The sequence below is a fragment of the Oncorhynchus kisutch genome, unplaced genomic scaffold, assembly GCF_002021735.2.
Source record: "Oncorhynchus kisutch isolate 150728-3 unplaced genomic scaffold, Okis_V2 scaffold3306, whole genome shotgun sequence".
Taxonomy (NCBI): Eukaryota; Metazoa; Chordata; class Actinopteri; order Salmoniformes; family Salmonidae; genus Oncorhynchus; species Oncorhynchus kisutch.
Window position 1 is genome coordinate 461784 of NW_022265251.1, and position 27503 is coordinate 489286.

The window sequence follows — 27503 nt, forward strand, 5'->3', positions numbered from 1 at the left end:
TTCAAACAGGTTTGACACACATTCACACCCTCTGTCAACTGACAGTATCCCACACAAACGTATTTGTTAAGGTTACTTCCGTGTCCTTTGTTTCAACATTTATGACGTTACTAGTATCACTACATTTCCCCATTGTTTTTTATTCCGTTTTTGTTTGAGCCAGTGCTTTAATCCATTCTATTATCTGATTAGCATTGAAGGCATTCGATTAATCAATCTGTCCAGGACGCCCGATAAGGCGTGTTTTGCACCGGGTGAAAGTTGATTGCATTCGTTTTAGAACCGGGCTGCCTCCCAGGCGTGAGCCAGGTACCCCATTCAAAGCCCATGGCGAAATCGGCTCAAAAACAAAAGTGACATAATTAAGCTCGTGGAGTATTGTGTATTACTTTTTCATGTGTTATGACATGAAAAAGTGATAGTTTTGTAAATATAAACGCTGTATATACCTTCCAAATGAAAACTAATTGGAAAAATTCAAACATATATATTTTTATTGGAAAGAGATGTTTCTGGAAGATGCACCATGCTGCCTTGTTGACAACGCGAACCGAGCAGCGCAAGATTACCGTTCCTCCTTCACCTGCCTTTGCCCGTTTGCGTCACCGGTCACAGGCCAGTACCCAGTAGACCAGTACGATCAACATAGTCGAATCTGCCCCTTTAATCTCAGTCACTTCCACACTCTCAATGTGTTGTTGACAGATTTTATGATTGATTTTTCTGATAGCCAATCGTATCATTCGGTGCGTATGTGTATCCAATCAGAGGCTGGTAAGGGCGTAGCGGGAACCTCGAGCACCAGACTGTGCAGTGCCTATCTGTCAGCTACAGTGTGTTATCGCGAATATGATTGAGCGTGGAAGGAAAAAAACACATGTATGATTTTACAAACTGAGATTTTCAAATGATTTACCGCGGACTTGGACTAAAACCTTACATCTCAAAGTGTGCTTTGGACCCACGAGAAAATACGTCAAACTGCAAGTTCTGGATAGAACCAAGGCAAGGAAAAGGTCGGGAAGTTACGGATCTTTGTTGTCCGGACAAGAGAGAGGGGCCCGATTTCAGAGCAGCCAGTCTCGGGTGAAGTTAGCAAGCAATCGGTACCAAGGAAGCCAGCATCGTAAACCAGTTAGGAAGAGGATAGTCCAGTTATCGACAGGTTAGGAGATTACTCGTACAATTATTACCTTTATGAATGAGAGCTCTGGCAAACTGATACATATAGGGTATGTTATTTAATTCGGATGTTGACCTCTGTCGTTGATTTGATTTGACACTTGTCAACTAACCACGAATATCTAGCTAGTTTAGCATTACCAGCTATTTTAGCATTACCAGCTAGCTTAGCATTACCAGCTAGCTTAGCATACCCAGCTAACTAGCTCCTCCTGTCTTGCCAGCCACGCAAAGCTGTTGTTCATAGTTAGCTTGCTAGCTACCATTCTGGCTAGCTGCATATTTACCCTTTAATTACTATAACAGGGTTGCTAACTATCTAGTTTTAAAAGAAAACCGGTTATAAACATTTTTGTTTTGTGGGCTCAACATAGACTGTAACGTTAGATGTTCTTGATAACACTTTCTTTGTTGCGATAGCTAGCCCATAATGGCATTACTCGCTAGCTAGCTAACGTTATGCTAACAATAAGGACCCGAACACAGATAGCCTGTACGCTAACTAGGAAACTAGCTACGTCCTTAAAATATACAGTTTAGCTAACGTCACGTCCACAAAACAAATATGTTGTTTTCATCTAAAGAGAGGTTATTGCCAGATAGCTCACAACAAGGTTCGTTTACTAACCGTCTGTTGACGAAGCAACAGCGTTGTCTTTTAAATGTAATTGTTGTTTTAAACTGTGACAGGTGTTTGAACCGCTAGCAGTCAGAGAAGTCGGTGGTTAAATAAATACCAGTTGCAAAACGGTGTTGAGGTTGGAAGATCAGACTTCTGCTCGCAGCTTGCTTTCAGCAGTGACGTTATTTGGACCACCACTGGTACCCTGCCTAATTCCTGTCCAAGGGACGTTTTGGTTTTGAGCAGCACACCGTACTTCCAACTCCTGCAAGCTGTTTAACCTGGAGGGACTTTAAAAAATAATAATTGTGTCCACTATTGCTGCCTCATTCAGACTTGCCAAGCTACAATGGTGGTCAGGTGTTTTAACCTGTAGCAGAGCCTCAACTCCACCTCGACACACAACAGTGGGCCGTAGGGCTAATCAACAATTCTCAACTGGAGGACCACACAGTCTCTTGACTCCTCTAACTTCTCTGCTGGAATAGACTATACCAGTTTCCCCCCCCTCTCCAGCCCCTATCCCCCCTTAGCCCCCCTCTGCCTCCATCCTCTCCCTCTCGTCCCCCAGTGTGTGAGGGGACAGATGTGAGGAAGGCAGGATGGGTACCCAGGGCAGCCCGGTGAAGAGTTATGACTACCTGTTGAAGTTCCTCCTGGTCGGGGACAGCGATGTGGGGAAAGGGGAGATACTAGACAGCCTACAGGATGGATCGGCAGAGTCTCCGTACGCGTACAGCAGTGGTGAGTCACGAGCTCAGGACTTTTCTGAGAACTACTTTATTGAGGGGAAAATGTACTTACTGTGACTGTGATTATGTGGTTGTCCAACCGAGCTGTCTTAAGGATGAATGCACGAACTGTAAGTCGCTCTGGATAAGAGCTTCTGCTAAATGACTCACTTGAAAATGTACTACACATACACACACATACAGGGAGAGGACACAAGTCTTGGCAGCAGCTAAGGGGGATCTCTAATAAATACAAATACACAGCACGAACGCGTAAAGACACAGACACACACAGACGCACGGACACATAACACATGTATACACATACTACACACACACACACACACACCATCTACACACACACCACCTAAAAACAGACACATACCAGTCCGCTGTGTGTGGTAAGTGAATAATCTTTTCCGCTCCTGTAAAAACGTCTGAACAATGCAGACACATTCATATTGTCTCACTAACTAATAATGTATCAGCTACAGTAGCGGGTCCAGTCACTGTCTCACTAACTAATAATGTATCAGCTACAGCAGAGGGTCCACTCACTGTCTCACTAACTAATAATGTATCAGCCACAGCAGAGGGTCCAGTCACTGTCTCACTAACTAATAATGTATCAGCTACAGTAGAGGGTCCAGTCACTGTCCCACTAACTAATAATGCATCAGCTACAGCAGAGGGTCCAGTCACTGTCTCACTAACTAATAATGTATCAGCTACAGCAGAGGGTCCAGTCACTGTCTCACTAACTAATAATGTATCAGCCACAGCAGAGGGTCCAGTCACTGTCTCACTAACTAATAATGTATCAGCTACAGCAGAGGGTCCAGTCACTGTCTCACTAACTAATAATGTATCAGCTACAGTAGAGGGTCCAGTCACTGTCTCACTAACTAATAATGTATCAGCTACAGCAGAGGGTCCAGTCACTGTCTCACTAACTAATAATGTATCAGTTACAGCAGAGGGTCCAGTCACTGTCTCACTAACTAATAATGCATCAGCTACAGCAGAGGGTCCAGTCACTGTCTCACTAACTAATAATGCATCAGCTACAGCAGAGGGTCCAGTCACTGTCTCACTAACTAATAATGCATCAGCTACAGCAGAGGGTCCAGTCACTGTCTCACTAACTAATAATGCATCAGCTACAGCAGAGGGTCCAGTCACTGTCTCACTAACTAATAATGTATCAGCTACAGCGGAAGGGTCAGTAGCTGAAAGGTCGCTGCCCGAGTCGACAAGGTGAAAATCTCCAAGTGCCTTGAGGAAGGCACTTAACCCTAGTTTCCTCCAGGGGTAACATACTACTATGTCTGACCCTGTAAAACAACACCTATTATACTACTATGACTGACCCTGTAAAACAACACCTATCATACTACTATGACTGACCCTGTAAAACAACACCTATTATACTACTATGACTGACCCTGTAAAACAACACCTATCATACTACTATGTCTGACCCTGTAAAACAACACACACACTCCACACACACACTCTACACACACACACACACACTCTCTACACACACACGCACTCTCTACACACACACACACTCTCTACACACACACACACTCTCTACACACACACACACACACACTCTCTACACACACACACACACACTCTCTACACACACACACACACACTCTCTACACACACACACACACACACTCTCTACACACACACACACACACACTCTCTACACACACACACACACTCTCTACACACACACACACACACACTCTCTACACACACACACACACACACTCTCTACACACACACACACACACACTCTCTACACACACACACACACACTCTCTACACACACACATACTCTCCACACACACACACACACACACACCCAGCAGGTCCCCTGAGAGTGTAGCTACAGTCACCATGACCTTAGCCCGAGGAACACCAGATGCCTTCTATTCTGGTTTGTCAGGGTGTGTGTTGAGTCTGAGACGCCCATTAGCTACCATCACGCTGGGAATCATAGCTTCCACACCAGTTCATCAGGGTGTTGTTTGAACTGCCTACGTTGTCCTTGTTAAGTCATTGCAAAGGTTGTGTGGTTTCTTTTTCTTCAATACAATAGCATTGTTGCCGGGAATCCCCAGTCATTATCGTTCAGAGCTAGGGGTGTCTACAGGCTAGCTGTCGTGTGACTCTGTCGGAGTCCTGGAGGTTCTCAGTGGAGAGGGGAGGTTGTGACAGATCCCTACCCGATGGGGTGAGCTCTCCTTGGGCACGAGGAAAGGAGACGGATGCCTGTCTGGGTGTTATGGTGCTGCTGGATGTGACAGCTTACTGCTGTTGATAGTTGGGGGGCGATGGAGAGAGAGAGAGAGAAAGGGGGAGGGGGGGCAGGGCTGCTGGTCTGTGGCTTCAAAAGAGCTGCTTCACACACTCCCAGCTCCATCAGACAAATCCCCCAGAGATATGGGGGGAGAAGATAGAGGGAATAACTAATGAGAGAGAGAGAAAGCGAGAGAGAGAGAGATGCTCTGTCTTCAGATACTATCTAATGTTCACATCTCTATGGGAACGAGCACTGTTCATGATACAGACTGTTCACACCTCTATGGGGACCAGCACTGTTCATGATACAGACTGTTCACACCTCTATAGGGACCAGCACTGTTCATGATACAGACTGTTCACACCTCTATGGGGACCAGCACTGTTCAGACCTCTATGGGGACCAGCACTGTTCAGACCTCTATGGGGACCAGCACTGTTCAGACCTCTATGGGGACCAGCACTGTTCACACCTCTATGGGGACCAGCACTGTTCATGATACAGACTGTTCAGACCTCTATGGGGACCAGCACTGTTCATGATACAGACTGTTCACATCTCTATAGGGACCAGCACTGTTCAGACCTCTATGGGGACCAGCACTGTTCAGACCTCTATGGGGACCAGCACTGTTCATGATACAGACTCTTCACACCTCTATGGGGACCAGCACTGTTCATGATTCAGACTGTTCACACCTCTATGGGGACCAGCACTGTTCATGATACAGACTGTTCACACCTCTATGGGGACCAGCACTGTTCATGATACAGACTGTTCAGACCTCTATGGGGACCAGCACTGTTCATGATACAGACTGTTCAGACCTCTATGGGGACCAGCACTGTTCATGATTCAGACTGTTCACACCTCTATGGGGACCAGCACTGTTCAGACCTCTATGGGGACCAGCACTGTTCATGGTACAGACTGTTCAGACCTCTATGGGGACCAGCACTGTTCATGATACAGACTGTTCACACCTCTATGGGGACCAGCACTGTTCAGACCTCTATGGGGACCAGCACTGTTCATGATACAGACTGTTCACACCTCTATAGGGACCAGCACTGTTCATGATACAGACTGTTCACACCTCTATAGGGACCAGCACTGTTCATGATACAGACTGTTCAGACCTCTATAGGGACCAGCACTGTTCAGACCTCGATGGGGACCAGCACTGTTCATGATACAGACTGTTCACACCTCTATAGGGACCAGCACTGTTCATGATACAGACTGTTCACACCTCTATGGGGACCAGCACTGTTCAGACCTCTATGGGGACCAGCACTGTTCAGACCTCTATGGGGACCAGCACTGTTCAGACCTCTATGGGGACCAGCACTGTTCACATCTCTATGGGGACCAGCACTGTTCATGATACAGACTGTTCACACCTCTATGGGGACCAGCACTGTTCATGATACAGACTGTTCAGACCCCTCTTGGTGGAGGAAAATGTAACAATTTTAAAGGGGATTTCCTTGTAATTGCCATGTCCTTGCCATGTCTGATGTGTATTCATGTGATATTTGAGTGACAAAATGACAACGGTATCTACGGGCTAAAAACCCTGAATTAAAAAGCGTCAGCTGACGTGGGCTGGTTGATCTGGACATTTCTGACTGGTTATAAATGTCTCTCTAAGGTCTGTAATGACTGACATTTTTTATTTTAATTATTACCTTTTATTTAACTAGGCAAGTCAGTTAAGAACAAATTCTTATTTACAATGACGGCCTAGGAACAGTGGGTTAACTGCCTGTTCAGGGGCAGAACGACAGATTTGTACCTTGTCAGCTCGGGTGGTTTGAACTCGCAACCTTCTGGTTACTAGTCCAACGCTCTAACCATTAGACTACCCTGCCACCTCTACACTCTAACCACTAGACTACCCTGCCACCTCTACACTCTAACCACTAGACTACCCTGCCACCTCAACACTCTAACCACTAGACTACCCTGCCACCTCTACACTCTAACCACTAGACTACCCTGCCGCCTCTACACTCTAACCACTAGACTACCCTGCCACCTCTACACTCTAACCACTAGACTACCCTGCCACCTCTACACTCTAACCACTAGACTACCCTGCCACCTCTACACTCTAACCACTAGACTACCCTGCCACCTCTACACTCTAACCACTAGGCTACCCTGCCACCTCTACACTCTAACCACTAGGCTACCCTGCCACCTCTACACTCTAACCACTAGGCTACCCTGCCACCTCTACACTCTAACCACTAGACTACCCTTCCACCTCTACACTCTAACCACTAGGCTACCCTGCCACCTCTACACTCTAACCACTAGGCTATCCTGCCACCTCTACACTCTAACCACTAGGCTACCCTGCCACCTCTACACTCTAACCACTAGACTACCCTGCCACCTCTATACTCTAACCACTAGGCTACCCTGCCACCTCTATACTCTAACCACTAGGCTACCCTGCCACCTCTACACTCTAACCACTAGGCTACCCTGCCACCTCTACACTCTAACCACTAGACTACCCTGCCACCTCTACACTCTAACCACTAGGCTACCTGCCACCTCTACACTCTAACCACTAGCCTACCTGCCACCTCTACACTCTAACCACTAGGCTACCTGCCACCTCTACACTCTAACCACTAGGCTACCCTGCCACCTCTACACTCTAACCACTAGACTATCCTTCCACCTCTACACTCTAACCACTAGGCTACCCTGCCACCTCTACACTCTAACCACTAGGCTACCCTGCCACCTCTACACTCTAACCACTAGGCTACCTGCCACCTCTACACTCTAACCACTAGGCTACCCTGCCACCTCTACACTCTAACCACTAGACTACCCTTCCACCTCTACACTCTAACCACTAGGCTACCCTGCCACCTCTACACTCTAACCACTAGGCTACCCTGCCACCTCTACACTCTAACCACTAGGCTACGCTGCCGCCCCAAAATGACAGAGGAACTGATGATATATTACCCAACTACTATTACACCTTTCAAGAGTAAGTCTAAAGGTGGACTGAGTTCCTTTTAAATAAAAGAATGCCAGTTTGTGAACTTTTTAATTTGATGTAACTTTTTTTTAAACTTGGAAAGTCAACTAAGAACAAATTCTTCTTTACAATGACGGCCTTCCCCCCCGGCCAAACTCTAACGCAGACGACGCTGGGCCAATTGTGAATGAGCCTGGAATCGAACCAGGGTCTGTAGTGACGCCTCTAGCACTGAGATGCAGTGCCATAGACCCCGCCGTGAAAGCAGTAATTTGATTGGTCAGGACGAGAGCAAAGATTTCTCATCGAAGTGGAGAACTGCAACTGAAGCACAACATGTGTCCTTTTACATTCTGAAGCCACACACACACACACACACACACACACACACACACACACACACACACACACACACACACACACACACACACACACACACACACACACACACACACACAGAGAGAGCTATAAGGACAGGTGAACTGATAATGCTTTTTAATGTCTAATACCTCTCCCTTCTTTCTCTCACCCTCCTCCCTACCACTTTCTCTTCTGTATTTCAACCTCCCCCTTCTCTCTCTCTCTCCCCCCTCTCTCAACCTCCCCCTCAAACCTCCCCCCCTCCCTCTCTCTCTCTCTCTCAACCTCCCCTCTCTCTCTCTCAACCTCCCCTCTCTCTCTCTCAACCTCCCCTCTCCTCTCTCTCAACCTCCCCTCTCTCTCTCTCAACCTCCCTCTCTCTCTCTCAACCTCCCCTCTCTCCTCTCTCAACCTCCCCTCTCTCTCTCTCAACCTCCCCTCTCTCTCTCTCAACCTCCCCTCTCTCTCTCTCAACCTCAGCCCCCTCTTCTCTCTCTCAACCTCCCCTCTCTCATCTCTCAACCTCCCTCTCTCTCTCTCAACCTCCCCTCTCTCTCTCTCAACCTCCCCTCTCTCTCTCTCAACCTCCCCTCTCTCTCTCTCTCTCAACAACCTCCTCCCCTCTCTCTCTCTCTCTCAACAACCTCCTCCCCTCTCTCTCTCTCTCTCAACAACCTCCTCCCCTCTCTCCTCTCTCTCTCTCAACAACCTCCCCCTCTCTCTCTCCTCTCTCTCTCTACAACAACCTCCCCTCCTCTCTCTCTCTCTCTCTCTCTCAACAACCTCCTCCCCTCTCTCTCTCTCTCCTCTCTCAACCAACCTCCTCCCCTCTCTCTCTCTCTCTCTCTCAACACCTCCTCCTCCTCTCTCTCTCTCTCTCTCTCAACAACCTCCTCCCTCTCTCTCTCTCTCAACCTCCTCCCCTCTCTCTCTCTCTCAACCTCCTCCCCTCTCTCTCCTCTTCAACCTCCCCCTCAACCTCCCCTCTCTCTCTCAACAACCTCCTCCTCTCTCTCTCTCAACCTCCCCCTCAACCTCCTCCTCTCTCTCTCAAACATCCCTCTCTCTCTCTCAACCTCCCCCTCAACCTCCTCCCCTCTCTCTCTCTCAACAAACCTCCTCCTCTCTCTTCTCAACAACCTTCTCTCTCTCTCTCTCTCTCAACCTCCTCCTCTCTCTCAACAACCTCCTCTCTCTCTCTCTCTCTCTCTCTCTCTCTCTCAACCTCCTCCTCTCTCTCTCAACAACCTCCTCCTCCCTCTCTCTCTCTCTCTCTCTCTCTCTCAACAACCTTCTCTCTCTCTCTCTCTCTCCTTCTCTCTCTCTCTCTCCTTCTCTCTCTCTCTCTCCTTCTCTCTCTCTCTCTCCTTCTCTCTCTCTCTCCTTCTCTCTCTCCTTCTCTCTCTCTCTCTCTCTCTCTCTTCTCTCTCTCTCTCTCTCTCTCTCTCTCTCTCTCTCTCTCTCTCTCCTTCTCTCTCTCTCTCTCTCTCTCTCTCTCTCTCTCTCTCTCTCTCTCCTTCTCTCTCTCTCTCTCTCTCTCTCTCCTTCTCTCTCTCTCTCTCTCCTCTCTCTCTCTCTCTCTCTCCTTCTCTCTCTCTCTCTCTCTCTCCTTCTCTCTCTCTCTCTCTCCTTCTCTCTCTCTCTCTCCTCTCTCCTCTCTCCTCTCTCCTCTCTCCTCTCTCCTCTCTCCTCTCTCTCTCTCTCTCCTCCATCCAGGCATCGACTACAAGACCACCACTATTCTGCTGGATGGGAGGAGAGTGAAACTGGAGCTGTGGTTAGTACATCCTACATGTTGAATCAACATGTTGTGGTTATTAGTACAGTGCAGTGTAATGTGTTGTTTTATAGGGTCAGTCATAGTAGTATGATAGGTGTTGTTTTACAGGGTCAGACATAGTAGTATGATAGGTGTTGTTGTACAGGGCCATAGTAGTATGATAGGTGTTGTTTTACAGGGTCAGTCATAGTAGTATGATAGGTGTTGTTTTACAGGGTCAGTCAGAAACAGTCAGCCAGTAGAGTTGTGTGAAACAGAAACAGTCAGCCAGTAGAGTTGTGTGAAGCAGTCAGTCAGTAGAGTTGTGTGAAACAGTCAGCCAGTAGAGTTGTGTGAAACAGTCAGCCAGTAGAGTTGTGTGAAACAGTCAGCCAGTAGAGTTGTGTGAAGCAGTCAGTCAGTAGAGTTGTGTGAAGCAGTCAGTCAGTAGAGTTGTGTGAAGCAGTCAGTCAGTAGAGTTGTGTGAAACAGAAACAGTCAGCCAGTAGAGTTGTGTGAAACAGTCAGCCAGTAGAGTTGTGTGAAACAGAAACGGTCAGCCAGTAGAGTTGTGTGAAACAGAAACGGTCAGCCAGTAGAGTTGTGTGAAGCAGTCAGCCAGTAGAGTTGTGTGAAACAGAAACAGTCAGCCAGTAGAGTTGTGTGAAACAGAAACAGTCAGCCAGTAGAGTTGTGTGAAACAGAAACAGTCAGCCAGTAGAGTTGTGTGAAACAGTCAGCCAGTAGAGTTGTGTGAAACAGTAAAGTAGTGCTGGACAGGACCAACCCAACCCTGTCTGTGGTGACAGATACATCGATCTGCCCTCTGAGTAACAGAGATATCAGCAGTCCATTTCAACTCAGCCCCACTCTGTACAGCTGAATGCCTTTTGGCCTTGGGAAGCTAGGTGGCCATTTTGGAGTGTAGAAATGAGCGGTCCATTTCCCAATGATGGAGACCACTGTGCTCTCGGAAACTAGTTTTATACCCTTCCCCAGATATATGCCTCGTCACAATTTATATTGGAGATCTACGGACAGTTCCTTGGACATGGACTTCGTGGTGGGGTTTCTCCTCTGACGTCGTGGTGGGGGTTTCTCCTCTGACGTCGTGGTGGGGATTTCTCCTCTGACGTCGTGGTGGGGGTTTCTCCTCTGACTTCGTGGTGGGGGTTTCTCCTCTGACTTCGTGGTGGGGGTTTCTCCTCTGACTTCGTGGTGGGGGTTTCTCTGACTTCGTGGTGGGGGTTTCTCTGACTTCGTGGTGGGGGTTTCTCTGACTTCGTGGTGGGGGTTTCTCTGACTTCGTGGTGGGGTTTCTCTGGCTTCGTGGTGGGGGTTTCTCTGACTTCGTGGTGGGGGTTTCTCTGACTTCGTGGTGGGGGGTTCTCTGACTTCGTGGTGGGGTTTCTCTGACTTCGTGGTGGGGGTTTCTCTGACTTCGTGGTGGGGGTTTCTCTGACTTCGTGGTGGGGGTTTCTCCTTAGACTTCGTGGTGGGGGTTTCTCCTTAGACTTCGTGGCGGGGGTTTCTCCTCTGACTTCGTGGTGGGGGTTTCTCTGACTTCGTGGTAGAGTTCCTCCCCTGACATCGTGGTGGGGGTTTCTCCTCTGACGTCATGGTAGAGTTCCTCCCCTGACTTCGTGGTGGGGGTTTCTCCTCTGACTTCGTGGTGGGGGTTTCTCCTCTGACTTCGTGGTGGGGGTTCTCTGACTTCGTGGTAGAGTTCCTCCCCTGACATCGTGGTGGGGGTTTCTCCTCTGACGTCGTGGTAGAGTTCCTCCCCTGACTTCGTGGTGGGGGTTTCTCCTCTGACTTCGTGGTGGGGGTTTCTCCTCTGACTTCGTGGTGGGGGTTTCTCCCCTGACTTCGTGGTGGGGGTTTCTCCCCTGACTTCGTGGTGGGGGTTTCTCCCCTGACTTCGTGGTGGGGTTTCTCCCCTGACTTCGTGGTGGGGGTTTCTCCTCTGACGTCGTGGTGGGGGTTTCTCCTCTGACGTCGTGGTGGGGGTTTCTCCTCTGACTTCGTGGTGGGGGTTTCTCCTCTGACTTCGTGGTGGGGGTTTCTCCTCTGACTTCGTGGCGGGGGTTTCTCCTCTGACTTCGTGGCGGGGGTTTCTCCTCTGACGTCGTGGCGGGGGTTTCTCCTCTGACGTCGTGGCGGGGGTTTCTCCTCTGACGTCGTGGCGGGGGTTTCTCCTCTGACGTCGTGGCGGGGGTTTCTCCTCTGACGTCGTGGCGGGGGTTTCTCCTCTGACGTCGTGGCGGGGGTTTCTCCTCTGACGTTGTGGTGGGGGTTTCTCCTCTGATGTCATGGTAGAGTTGCTCTGTCAACTGTGGGACCTTTAAATAGACAAGTGTGTTTCTTTCTAAATCATGTCCAAACTATTGAATTGGCCACCGGTGGACTCCAAGTTGTAGTGACATCAAGGATGATCAAGGTGAATACACAGCTCCCTCTGTAGTGACATAGCAGAGGGGTGTGAATACACAGCTCAGTCTGTAGTGACATAGCAGAGGGGTGTGAATACACAGCTCAGTCTGTAGTGACATAGCAGAGGGGTGTGAATACACAGCTCCCTCTGTAGTGACATAGCAGAGGGGTGTGAATACACAGGTCAGTCTGTAGTGACATAGCAGAGGGGTGTGAATACACAGCTCAGTCTGTAGTGACATAGCAGAGGGGTGTGAATACACAGCTCAGTCTATAGTGACATAGCAGAGGGGTATGAATACACAGCTCCCTCTGTAGTGACATAGCAGAGGGGTGTGAATACACAGCTCCCTCTGTAGTGACAGAGCAGAGGGGTGTGAATACACAGGTCAGTCTGTAGTGACATAGCAGAGGGGTGTGAATACACAGGTCAGTCTGTAGTGACATAGCAGAGGGGTGTGAATACACAGGTCAGTCTGTAGTGACATAGCAGAGGGGTGTGAATACACAGGTCAGTCTGTAGTGACATAGCAGAGGGTGTGAATACACAGCTCAGTCTGTAGTGACATAGCAGAGTGGTGTGAATACAAAGGGGCATTTCTTTGTTTCATTTTCAGTACATTTGCTAAAAATGTCTAAACAGTCAGTCTGGAGAGTTGTGTGAAGCAGTCAGTCAGTAGTAGAGTTGTGTGAAACAGAAAGTACTCCAGATTGAATTTACGAACACACCCGAAATCTTAACATGTCTAGCTAGTCATTTGTAATGCTAACAAGCTAGCAAGAGGTTGCATAGCAACAGCATCAACTTCCGGTCGACAGGCAAAATGCTAGTACGCTCAACTGAGACAATACTGTTTGTTTACAGTATACTAAAATGTACTAATAGTATATACTCATTAAGTGTGTAGTATACAGTATGTTAGTATGGGTACTCATTAAGTAGGTAGTATACAGTATGTTAGTATGGGTATACAGTATGTTAGTATGGGTACTCATTAAGTAGGTAGTATACAGTATGTTAGTATGGGTACTCATTAAGTAGGTAGTATACAGTATGTTAGTATGGGTACTCATTAAGTAGGTAGTATACAGTATGTTAGTATGGGTACTCATTAAGTAGGTAGTATACAGTATGTTAGTATGGGTACTCATTAAGTAGGTAGTATACAGTATGTTAGTATATTTACTCATTAAGTAGGTAGTATATAGTATGTAGTGTGGGTACTCATTAAGTAGGTAGTATACAGTATGTTAGGATGGGTACTCATTAAGTAGGTAGTATACAGTATGTTAGGATGGGTACTCATTAAGTAGGTAGTATACAGTATGTTAGTATGGGTATACAGTATGTTAGTATGGGTACTCATTAAGTAGGTAGTATACAGTATGTTAGTATGGGTACTCATTAAGTAGGTAGTATACAGTATGTTAGTATGGGTACTCATTAAGTAGGTAGTATACAGTATGTTAGTATGGGTACTCATTAAGTAGGTAGTATACAGTATGTTAGTATGGGTACTCATTAAGTAGGTAGTATACAGTATGTTAGTATGGGTACTCATTAAGTAGGTAGTATACAGTATGTTAGTATGGGTACTCATTAAGTAGGTAGTATACAGTATGTTAGTATGGGTACTCATTAAGTAGGTAGTATACAGTATGTTAGTATGGGTACTCATTAAGTAGGTAGTATACAGTATGTTAGTATATTTACTCATTAAGTAGGTAGTATACCGTATGTTAGAATGGGTACTCATTAAGTAGGTAGTATACAGTATGTTAGTATGGGTACTCATTAAGTAGGTAGTATACAGTATGTTAGTATGGGTATACAGTATGTTAGTATGGGTACTCATTAAGTATGTAGTATACAGTATGTTAGTATGGGTACTCATTAAGTAGGTAGTATACAGTATGTTAGTATGGGTATTCGAACACAGCTCTGGTCTTTCCAGATGTTCAGTTTACTACCAACAGACCCCAACGCTCTACCTGCACAATCAGATGAAGACTTTATACCTCAAAGATCAAGATCAGACGGTTAACCAAGGTATTTATGAGGTAGTGTAGTTTAGGGGCGTTGGCCTAAAGAGAAGTCATGAATACCCTTTTTTTCGACCCTTTTTTTTCTGAAGTGCATTATCTGGATTTTATCTTGGATAATCATTCATCTCCGTTTGGTACACCGTAGATTGACACTGTATGTGAAAACGGCACATTTTTCTACGTTTTGTAGGAACAAATATAATGTTAAAAAGTTTTACCCGATGATTTCATCAGAAGTTAAACCATTTTAAAAACGGTGATATTCAAACGCTATGGGATTTGTGGGGAGGAAGATGATACCCTCCTGGCTAGAAACGCATTCTGATTTGTGGGGAGGAAGATGATACCCTCCTGGCTAGAAACTAGTTCTGATTTGTGGGGAGGAAGATGATACCCTCCTGGCTAGAAACTAGTTCTGATTTGTGGGGAGGAAGATGATACCCTCCTGGCTAGAAACTAGTTCTGATTTGTGGGGAGGAAGATGATACCCTCCTGGCTAGAAACTAGTTCTGATTTGTGGGGAGGAAGATGATACCCTCCTGGCTAGAAACTAGTTCTGATTTGTGGGGAGGAAGATGATACCCTCCTGGCTAGAAACTAGTTCTGATTTGTGGGGAGGAAGATGATACCCTCCTGGCTAGAAACTAGTTCTGATTTGTGGGGAGGAAGATGATACCCTCCTGGCTAGAAACTAGTTCTGATTTGTGGGGAGGAAGATGATACCCTCCTGGCTAGAAACGCATTCTGATTTGTGGGGAGGAAGATGATACCCTCCTGGCTAGAAACGCATTCTGATTTGTGGGGAGGAAGATGATACCCTCCTGGCTAGAAACTAGTTCTGATTTATGGGGAGGAAGATGATACCCTCCTGGCTAGAAACTAGTTCTGATTTGTGGGGAGGAAGATGATACCCTCCTGGCTAGAAACTAGTTCTGATTTGTGGGGAGGAAGATGATACCCTCCTGGCTAGAAACGCGTTCTGATTTGTGGGGAGGAAGATGATACCCTCCTGGCTAGAAACTAGTTCTGATTTATGGGGAGGAAGATGATACCCTCCTGGCTAGAAACTAGTTCTGATTTGTGGGGAGGAAGATGATACCCTCCTGGCTAGAAACTAGTTCTGATTTGTGGGGAGGAAGATGATACCCTCCTGGCTAGAAACGCATTCTGATTTGTGGGGAGGAAGATGATACCCTCCTGGCTAGAAACGCATTCTGATTTGTGGGGAGGAAGATGATACCCTCCTGGCTAGAAACGCATTCTGATTTGTGGGGAGGAAGATGATACCCTCCTGGCTAGAAACGCATTCTGATTTATGGGGAGGAAGATGATACCCTCCTGGCTAGAAACTAGTTCTGATTTGTGGGGAGGAAGATGATACCCTCCTGGTTAGAAACTAGTTCTGATTTGTGGGGAGGAAGATGATACCCTCCTGGCTAGAAACTAGTTCTGATTTATGGGGAGGAAGATGATACCCTCCTGGCTAGAAACTAGTTCTGATTTGTGGGGAGGAAGATGATACCCTCCTGGTTAGAAACTAGTTCTGATTTGTGGGGAGGAAGATGATACCCTCCTGGATAGAAACGCATTCTGATTTGTGGGGAGGAAGATGATACCCTCCTGGCTAGAAACGCATTCTGATTTGTGGGGAGGAAGATGATACCCTCCTGGCTAGAAACTAGTTCTGATTTGTGGGGAGGAAGATGATACCCTCCTGGCTAGAAACTAGTTCTGATTTATGGGGAGGAAGATGATACTCTCCTGGCTAGAAACGAGTTCTGATTTATGGGGAGGAAGATGATACCCTCCTGGCTAGAAACTAGTTCTGATTTATGGGGAGGAAGATGATACCCTCCTGGCTAGAAATCCGTTGCAGGTTTTGAATCACTTTTTCTTACTTTGAATCCTATCCTGTGATGTCACAGATACATTTATTTTTTATTTTTTAGAACCTTCTCTTTTTAACCACAGATCAAAATTGGCAGAATTTCCCTTTAATTGTGGTTAACTCATATCTCTCTCTCAGGGACACGTCAGGACAGGGGAGGTTCTGCACCATCTTCAGGTCCTACTCCAGAGGGGCTCAGGTAGGAACACACATTCTGCTGACATAGTACACACATTCTGCCGACATAGTGTGTATATATACAGTTGAAGTCAGAAGTTTACATACACTTAGGTTGGAGTCATTAAATCTTGGTTTTCAACCACTCCACAAATTTCTTGTTAACAAACTATAGTTTTGTCAAGTTGGTTAGGACATCTACGTTGTGCATGACACAAGTAATTTTTCCAACAATTGTTTCCAGACAGATTATTTCACTTATCATTCACTGTATCACAATTCCAGTGGGTCAGAAATGTACATACAGTAAGTTGACTGTGCCTTTAAACAGCTTGGACAATTCCAGAAAATGATGTCATGGCTTTAGAAGCTTCTGATAGGCTAATTGACATAATTCGAGTCAATTGGAGGTGTACCTCTGGATATATTTCAAGGCCTACCTTCAAACTCCGTGCCTCTTTGCTTGACATCGTGGGAAAATCAAAAGAAATTAGCCAAGACCTCAGAATTTTTTTTTGTAGACCTCCACAAGTCTGGTTCATCCTTGGGAGCAATTTCCAAACGCCTGAAGGTACCACGTTCATCTGTACAAACAATAGTACGCAAGTATAAACACCCTGGGACCACGCAGCCATCATACTGCTCAGGAAGGAGACGCGTTCTGTCTCCTTGAGATTAACGTACTTTGGTGTGAAAAGTGCAAATCAATCCCAGAACAACAGCAAAGGACCTTGTGAAGATGCTGGAGGAAACGGGTACAAAGGTATCTATATCCACAGTAAAACTAGTCCTATATCGACATAACCTGAAAGGCCACTCGGCAAGGAAGAAGCCACTGCTCCAAAACCGCCATAAAAAAGCCAGACTATGGTTTGCAACTGCACCTGGGGACAAAGATTGTAGTTTTTGGAGAAATGTCCTCTGGTCTGATGAAACAAAAATAGAACTGTTTGGCCATATAATGACCATTGTTATGCTTGGAGGAAAAAGGGGGAGGCTTGCGAGCCGAAGAACACCATCCCAACAGTGAAGCACGGGGGTGGCAACATCATGTTGTGGGGGTGCTTTGCTGCAGGAGGGACTGGTGCACTTCACAAAATAGATGGCATCATGAGGATGGAAAATTGTGGATATATTGAAGCAACATCTAAAGACATCAGTCAGGAAGTTGAAGCTTGGTCGAAAATGGGTCTTCCAAATGGACATTGACCCCAAGCACACTTCCAAAGTTGTGGCAAAATGGCTTAAGGACAACAAAGTCAAGGTATTGGAGTGGCCATCACAAAGCCCTGACCTCAATCCCATAGAAAATGTGTGGGCAGAACTGAAAAATTGTGTGCGAGCAAGAAGACCTACAAACCTGACTCAGTTACACCAGCTCTGTCAGGAGGAATGGGCCAATATTCACCCAACTTATTGTGGGAAGCTTGTGGAAGGCTACCCGAAACATTTGACCCAAGTTAAACCATTTAAAGGCAATGCTACCAAACACTAATTGAGTGTATGTAAACTTCTGACCCACTGGGAATGTGATGAAAGAAATAAAAGCTGAAATAAATAATTCTCTCTACTATTATTCTGACATTTCACATTCTTAAAATAAAGTGGTGATCCTAACTGACCCAAGGCAGGGGATTTTTACTAGGATTATAGGTCAGGAATTGTGAAAAACGGAGTTTAAATGTATTTGGCTGAGGTGTACGTAAACTTCCTGACTTCAACTGTATGTATTATTGTTTCATGTACTTCTCTTTTTGACCTGCACTGTTGGAGCTACAGAATTTCACTGTACCCTGCAATTACATCTGAGACTCTGGTCATCTGAGACTCTGCACATGACTAATAGACTCATCTAATCCAGTACACACACAATCTAATGACATAGTACACACACAATCTAATCCAGTACACACACAATCTAATGACATAGTACACACACAATCTAATGACATAGTACACACACAATCTAATGACATAGTACACACACAATCTAATGACATAGTACACACACAATCTAATGACATAGTACACACACAATCTAATGTCATAGTACACACACAATCTAATGTCATAGTACACACACAATCTAATCCAGTACACACACACAATCTAATCCAGTACACACACACAATCTAATGACATAGTACACACACACACACTCTAATGACATAGTACACACACACACACTCTAATGACATAGTACACACACACACACTCTAATGACATAGTACACACACACACACTCTAATGACATAGTACACACACACACACTCTAATGACATAGTACACACACACACACTCTAATGACATAGTACACACACACACACTCTAATGACATAGTACACACACACACACTCTAATGACATAGTACACACACACACACTCTAATGACATAGTACACACACACACACTCTAATGACATAGTACACACACACACACTCTAATGACATAGTACACACACACACACTCTAATGACATAGTACACACACACACTCTAATGACATAGTACACACACAATCTAATGACATAGTACACACACAATCTAATGACATAGTACACACACAATCTAATGACATAGTACACACACAATCTAATGTCATAGTACACACACAATCTAATGTCATAGTACACACACAATCTAATGTCATAGTACACACACACACAATCTAATGTCATAGTACACACACACACAATCTAATGACATAGTACACACACACACACTCTAATGACATAGTACACACACACACACTCTAATGACATAGTACACACACACACCACTCTAATGACATAGTACACACACACACACACTCTAATGACATAGTACACACACACACACACTCTAATGACATAGTACACACACACACACACTCTAATGACATAGTACACACACACACACTCTAATGACATAGTACACACACACACACTCTAATGACATAGTACACACACACACACTCTAATGACATAGTACACACACACACACACTCTAATGACATAGTACACACACACACACACTCTAATGACATAGTACACACACACACACACACACACTCTAATGACAGTACACACACACACACACACACTCTAATGACAGTACACACACACACACACTCTAATGACATAGTACACACACACACACACTCTAATGACATAGTACACACACACACACACTCTAATGACATAGTACACACACTCTAATGACACAAGTCCCCTACTGGCTGGTCCTGTCTGCTCCTCCTACTTCTATAAACAGGACATCAAGAACAATGGTGTGTGTGTGTGTTCTCCAGGGGATCCTGCTGGTGTATGACATCGCAAACCGCTGGTCGTTCGAAGGCATCGACCGCTGGATACGAGAGATTGACGAGGTATGGAGGGAGGAGGAGAGGAGGAAGAGAGGGTAGAGGAGAGGGAGGGGAGAGGAGGAAGAGAGGGAGAGGCGAGGGTAGAGGAGAGGAAAGGAGAGACCCTGTCCCATAGTCCTCAACACACCTCGGTGAACAGAACCGAATAGGCCCAGAGTACTGCTATAGACACACCATGTCCTTCTGGGATGCAGAAGCCTAGAGGACATCCTCCGTGTGTGTGTGTGTGTGTGTGTGTGTTTCTCTCAGGGTGTTTGGTGAAGATATGTCTTTCCTGGTTCACCTCTAGTCTACAGTACCCTGCAACTGGACTCCTGTCATTCATTCAGAGAGAGAGAGAGATGGGGGGGGGGGGGGGGGGGGGGGGGGGGGGGGGGGGGGGGGGGGGGGGGGGGCGAAAGGTGGGGAAGGAGAGGGGGGGGGGGGAGGCGAAAGGTGGGGAAGGAGAGGGGGGGGGGGGGACAGAAGAGGGAGGGAAGGAGAGAGAGATGGGGGGGGGGAGGCGAAAGGTGGGGAAGGGAAGGAGAATGGGGGGGGGACAGAAGAGGGAGGGAAGGAGAGAGAGATGGGGGGGGGGAGGCGAAAGGTGGGGAAGGGAAGGAGAAGGGGGGGGAGACAGAAGAGGGAGGGAAGGAGAGAGAGATGGGGGGGGGGAGGCGAAAGGTGGGGAAGGGAAGGAGAAGGGGGGGAGACAGAAGAGGGAGGGAAGGAGAGAGAGATGGGGGGGAGGCGAAAGGTGGGGAAGGGAAGGAGAAGGGGGGGGAGACAGAAGAGGGAGGGAAGGAGAGAGAGATGGGGGGGGGGACAGAAGAGGGAGGGAAGGAGAGGGAGGAAATAGACTAGATAATTTGATTGGTAGAATGAAAGGTGAAGCCGCTAGAAAGACCAGGGCCCGTTTCCCATAGCGATGGAACTCAGGCTTACCAGTGTTTTAACCACGTATCTTTCCTACAACGACCCAAGATGGGATGGATACTGATGGGATGGATACTGATGGGATGGATACTGATGGGATGGATACTGATGGGATGGATACTGATGGGATGGATACTGATGGGATGGATACTGATGGGATGGATACTGATGGGATGGATACTGATGGGATGGATACTGATGGGATGGATACTGATGGGATGGATACTGATGGGATGGATACTGATGGGATGGGATGGATACTGATAGGGTAGGATGGATACTGATAGGGTAGGATGGATACTGATCTGATAGGATGGATACTGATAGGGTAGGATGGACACTGATAGGGTAGGATGGATACTGATCTGATAGGATGGATACTGATCTGATAGGATGGATACTGATCTGATAGGATGGATACTGATGGGATAGGATGGATACTGATGGGATAGGATGGATACTGATGGGATAGGATGGATACTAATCGGATAGGATGGATACTGATCGGATAGGATGGATACTGATAGGCTAGGACGGACACTGATAGGATAGGATACTGATAGGATGGATACTGATAGGATGGATACTGATAGGATAGGATAGGATACTGATAGGATAGGATACTGATAGGATGGATACTGATATGATAGGATACTGATAGGATAGGATACTGATAGGATACTGATAGGATAGGATACTGATAGGATGGATACTGATATGATAGGATACTGATAGGATAGGATACTGATAGGATAGGATAGGATACTGATAGGATAGGATACTGATAGGATGGATACTGATAGGATATATATATATATATATATATATATATATATATATATATATATATATATATATATATATATATATATATATATATATATATATATATAAAAGAGACAGTTCTAACAGTTTCTATAACTTACTACTGTTTTCTACTTCCTGTAAACCACTGAAATCCCCCCCCCCCTCTCCCTCCCATCAGCATGCCCCGGGTGTACCTCGTATCCTGGTAGGCAACCGGCTCCACCTGGCGTTCAAGCGCCAGGTTCCTACGGAGCAGGCCCGGGCGTACGCGGAGAAGAACGGCATGACCTTCTTTGAGGTCAGCCCGCTCTGCAACTTCAACGTCATCGAGTCGTTCACAGAGCTGTCTCGCATCGTACTGATGAGGCACGGCATGGAGAAGTTCTGGAAGCCCAACAGAGGTAGGAGGGGGTGAGGGGGGAGGAGCTTGACACCGATATATATTTTTTTACAAGGAGTACATGTGCTCCTAATTAGAAAAAATTGTAGGAGCACAATAACAAGTATTCAAGGTATAGATGATATAAATAGGTAGTAATTACAGAATCCAGGGTTTAGGAGCACCAGAAGGAACACAATAAGATGCAGCCTACGTACAGCTGTCCTACTTTAATATTATAGCATATACCATTTAGCAGAAGCTTTTATCCAGTGACTTACATACATTTTACGTATGGACGGTCCCGAGAATTGAACCCACTATCCCGGGGTTGCAAGTGCTATGCTCTAGCGACTGAGCTACGGAGGGACGCTCTCTAGCGACTGAGCAACGGAGGACCACTTTAGAAGCGCATCTAAAGAAGCTCTCCCTTGTTCCTTTCTGAATCACCAGATGTTTACTGCTGGTAAAATTACCACACGATATCCTTCATCTGTGGTTAGTAGGTTGCTAGCTAGCTAATGATCTGTGGTTAGCAGGTTGCTAGCTAGCTAATGATCTGTGGTTAGCAGGTTGCTAGCTAGCTAATGATCTGTGGTTAGCAGGTTGCTAGCTAGCTAATGATCTGTGGTTAGCAGGTTGCTAGCTAGCTAGCTAATGATCTGTGGTTAGCAGGTTGCTAGCTAGCTTATGATCGGTGGTTAGCAGGTTGCTAGCTAGCTAATGATCTGTGGTTAGCAGGTTGCTAGCTAGCTTATGATTGGTGGTTAGCAGGTTGCTAGCTAGCTTATGATCGGTGGTTAGCAGGTTGCTAGCTAGCTAATGATCTGTGGTTAGCAGGTTGCTAGCTAGCTTATGATCGGTGGTTAGCAGGTTGCTAGCTAGCTTATGATCGGTGGTTAGCAGGTTGCTAGCTAGCTAATGATCGGTGGTTAGCAGGTTGCTGGCTAGCTAATGATCGGTGGTTAGCAGGTTGCTAGCTAGCTAATGATCTGTGGTTAGCAGGTTGCTAGCTAGCTAATGATCTGTGGTTAGCAGGTTGCTAGCTAGCTAATGATCTGTGGTTAGCAGGTTGCTAGCTAGCTAATGATCTGTGGTTAGCAGGTTGCTAGCTAGCTAATGATCTGTGGTTAGCAGGTTGCTAGCTAGCTAATGATCTGTGGTTAGCAGGTTGCTAGCTAGCTAATGATCTGTGGTTAGCAGGTTGCTAGCTAGCTAATGATCTGTAGTTAGCAGGTTGCTAGCTAGCTAATGATCGGTGGTTAGCAGGTTGCTAGCTAGCTTATGATCGGTGGTTAGCAGGTTGCTAGCTAGCTAATGCTGTAACAAGACAGAACAAGGTTGAACTAACTCTCTCTCCTCCCCTCTCCCTCCAGTGTTCACTCTCCAGGACCTGTGCTGCAGAGCGATTGTCTCCTGCACGCCCGTCCACCTGATCGACAAGCTGCCGTTGCCCGTGGCGATAAAGTCCCACCTCAAGTCCTTCTCTATGGCCAATGGGATGAACGCAGTGATGATGCACGGACGGTCCTATTCGCTGGCCAACGCGGCGGGCGGGTCTAAAGGGAACAGTCTGAAGCGTTCTAAATCTATCAAACCCCCCCAGAGCCCCCCACAGAACTGCACACGCAACAACTGTAAAATCTCCTAGTGATAGACCCTGTCTGGGGGAGGGGGGAGACTGACACCCTAAACACACTGAAACAGACCCTGTCCCTTCCACTGAGGGGAGGATGTGTAGAGCCTGTGGGGAGAACCAAGTCTGAGACCTAACCTACACCCCGAAGGGAGGGGATACCCTGAAACAGACCTAGCCCTTACCCCATACCCTAACCCTGGGGGAGGAGATACCCTGGGTGAGGAGGGTGATGAAACCTAGTGTAGGAGGAGGGAGGTGTGTGTGCACAGACTTGAGGAGACCCGACCAGACATTTCTGGTCAACCCTCGTCCATAGGAGGGGTTGTGCTGGAGTTGTAATACACCCAGAATACATCCAGAATACACCCAGAATACATCCACACCCAGAATACATCCACACCCAGAATACATCCACACCCAGAATACACCCAGAATACATCCACATCCAGAATATACCCAGAATACACCCAGAATACATCCAGAATATACCCAGAATACATCCAGAATACACCCAGAATACACCCAGAATACACCAGAATACATCCAGAATATACCCAGAATACATCCATCCACGTCCAGAATACACCCAGAATACACCCAGAATATACCCAGAATACATCCAGAATACACCCAGAATACATCCATCCACATCCAGAATACATCCATCCACATCCAGAATACATCCATCCACATCCAGAACACATCCACACAACCCTACTGAGTTCTAGTGTTTTCCCCTCTCTTCTTCCCTCCCTTTCTCTCTCTGTTGATCAGAGTGTTGCCTCCTGCTGTCCCATGATTCATATGTTAAATAATCGATGTTCTCTTCATGGATCTCTGCCTGCTCTCCTTCTTTCCTTCCTTCCTCTCTCCATCTCCTTCACTCTGCCTGCTTTCTCTCCTCACTCTGCCTGCTCTCTCTCTCTCCATCTCCCTCACTCTGCCTGCTTTCTCTCCTCACTCTGCCTGCTCTCTCTCCCTACATCTCCCTCACTCTGCCTGCTCTCTCTCCCTACATCTCTCTCTCCCTCTCTTCCACTTTACATCTATCCATCTCCCTCACTTTCCATTCTCTCGCACTCCCTTCCTCTTTACCTCCCATCTCCCTCCCTCCTTGTTCTTTGCCTCCCATCTCCCCTCCCTCCCTCCTCTTCTCCCCAGAGTCATCTAGTCTGCCTGCCAGTTTTCCTCTCCTTCCTTCCTTTCTCTCTCTCCTCTTTTCCTTTCTCTCCTCTTTTCCTTTCTCTCCTCCTTTCCTTCCTTCCTTTCTCTTGCGCCTCCTCTCCTCTCTGCACCAGTTTCCAGTGCAGCCAGTGAACCGTCACCCTATTCCCTACATAGGCTCTGGTCTAAAGTAGGACACTATGTAGGGAATAGGGTGCCAGGGCCCATAGAGCTCTGGTCTAAAGTAGTGCACTATATAGGGAATAGGGTGCCAGGGCCCATAGAGCTCTGGTCTAAAGTAGTGCACTATGTAGGGAATAGGGTGCCAGGGCCCATAGAGCTCTGGTCTAAAGTAGTGCACTATGTAGGGAATAGGGTGCCATAGGGCTCTGGTCTAAAGTAGTGCACTATGTAGGGAATAGGGTGCCATTTAGGACGTAGTCCCAGACTCACCCAATGAAGCCTGGTTGTCAGGCTGAGTGGTGTTCTCTTCTCACTGCGGGGCGGCCATATTGTTTTCCTACACAGACAGTCAGCGACGTGAGCGTGGAGCCCCATAGTTTCTCCTATTCAGGGAAATCTCCTGGCACTCAAAGCTATTTTTCTCCCTTATTGTTCTGTGTTTTACTGAACTGTCCCTCTGGTCTCAGAGAGACGAGTTTCTCTCTGAGTATCAACCACTAGAAGGACAGACTCTTCTATGTATGTATGGACGGCCTTTTCTCATTTGGGAAAAAGGCTGTCCTCTCTTCTGCGTGATCCGGAAACCGATAAGTGGTCGAGTGGTGCCAAATAGTTAGTAGACGAACGGAAGAGGCTCCTCCCCTCCTTCGATAGCCAATTAGTTTGTAGACGAACGGAAGAGGCTCCTCCCCTCCTCGATAGCCACCTTTCATGGAAGATGGTCATGTGGATCCTACCTGAGTCCTTCACGGAAAGACTCTTGAAAATGTAAATTTTTTTATAATTAATTAATCACGTTACACATTTATTGGGGATTCCACCCTGTCAACATAATTTGCCTGATGATGCGTAAGTGGAGAGGAGTCTTAATTTTATACAGGTAGCATTTTCACCCACGTTCCCTTTTCACCCACGTTCCCTTCTCGCCCACGTTCCCTTCTCGCCCACGTTCCCTTCTCGCCCACGTTCCCTTCTCGCCCACGTTCCCTTCTCGCCGCCTCTCCTCGATTACCTTCTAACCTTGTTCCAAAAGGAGGCGATAGAGGATGGAGGGAGAGAGGGACGCCGGAGTTGAGTAAAACGTAACGGAGAAAAGGACTTTGTTTTTTGTAGTTTGTATGCAACAGTCGCCTCAAAAGTCCAGTAATTTATGAATTATGTTTTGTGTAGTTTGTATGCAACAGTTGCCTCCATCGCCTCAAAAGTCCAGTAATTTTATGAATGAAGAAAATAGGACGTTAACTCTTGTCTGCTTTTTATAAAGAAGCTTCTTCCCCCGACAGCCTTTTTCCAGGCCTCCCTCTGTGAGGTTTTCCTGGTCAGGTCACGAGGTCAGGGAAAACCTCTCGGTCTGGTAATATGAAAAGGTTGTCATGCTGTTCTTTGGCCAGGACAGAAGCATAGGATGTATCCCAAATGGCACCCTAGTCACTATGGCACCCTGGTCGAAAGTAGTGCACTACCTAGGGAATAGGGTGCCAGTAGAGTCCTAATAGTGATCTGGTTGGTTGTAGACTGTAAAAAGGAGGGAAGAGGTGTTTTGGTTCTTGGGCAGCACGTCATAATATGGACCCCACTACCTTCGACATGTAGAGAAGACAAGCTTTTCAACAAAACCTTTTTGTCGTTCATTTGAAAACGTTTTTGTCATTGTAATGTGTTTTATTATGACACCAGCCTTTGATGTTGACCTTTATAATATTATAACCTTTATAAAAGTCGGACTTCAGGAAGGCCTCAAATTACACCCTATTCTTCAAAATAAGTGCAGTACTTCTTAAAATAAGTGCCCTAATAAATGGGGGAATAAGGGTGTAATTTGGAAACAAGAGATATTATATTTTTTTTTCCTTCTCAAATGATTTCTCTAGATAGGATTAATGTTATTATTATGATGGACTGTTTAAAGAAAAAGAAAAAGTTGGCAAAGAATGATGGGAGATGGAGTTTTGTGATCATGTCAGGAGAAGGGCCCCGTTTGGGGGATGTCCCTGATGTTGCCTGAGTTGAGGTTGTTAAACGTGCGTCCCAATTGGCACCCTATTCCTTATATAGTGCACTGCTTTTGAACAGAGCAGTGCTCTTGATAGGAAATAGGCGGCCATTTTGGACTAAGGGAAGAGGAATGATGGTGAACACAACATGTAAACACTATGGGTGTGTCCTAAAAGAGCACTTTTATTACCTATGTAGTGCATATGCCATTGGGCCCTGGACAAAAGTAGTGCACTACATAGGGTGCGATTTGGGATGCATTCCTATTTTCCTTTGGTTGTAGCTGCTGCTGGGTCATTTAAACAAGGAGTGTGTGATCGAACGAGCGCAAGAGTGTGTTCTTAATTATTATTTTTTAAACAAGCCGAAACATGTTTTTAAATGATTGATTGTACAGTTTTAGGCTAGGGTATGAAAAGCAGAGACATTTTTCACAATAAAAACTGTTCTTTAACGTTGTCAAATTGTTATGGTGTCTTCTGTGATTAAAAAATTAAATAAAAGATTTAACCTTTTATTTAACTTGCCAAG

At 46.3% G+C, this 27503-nt stretch overlaps 1 protein-coding gene across 2 annotated transcripts; it reads left to right on the plus strand.

The window, feature by feature from the left end:
• The first annotated feature begins 62 nt into the window (after window positions 1-62).
• Window positions 63-27431, plus strand: LOC116371481 (ras-related protein Rab-40C). Of its 2 annotated transcripts, none has more exons than XM_031820378.1 (7): window positions 63-1165; window positions 1873-2548; window positions 9942-10002; window positions 16490-16550; window positions 19816-19893; window positions 21791-22013; window positions 23368-27431. In XM_031820378.1, the coding sequence occupies exons 2-7, from the start codon at window positions 2407-2409 to the stop codon at window positions 23640-23642; spliced, it is 840 nt and encodes a 279-aa protein (XP_031676238.1). In that variant the 5' UTR covers window positions 63-1165; window positions 1873-2406; the 3' UTR covers window positions 23643-27431. The 2 variants fall into 2 exon arrangements, with proteins under 2 accessions (XP_031676238.1, XP_031676239.1); XM_031820379.1 differs by having other exon boundaries at window positions 2139-2548.
• Window positions 27432-27503: the final 72 nt, after the last annotated feature.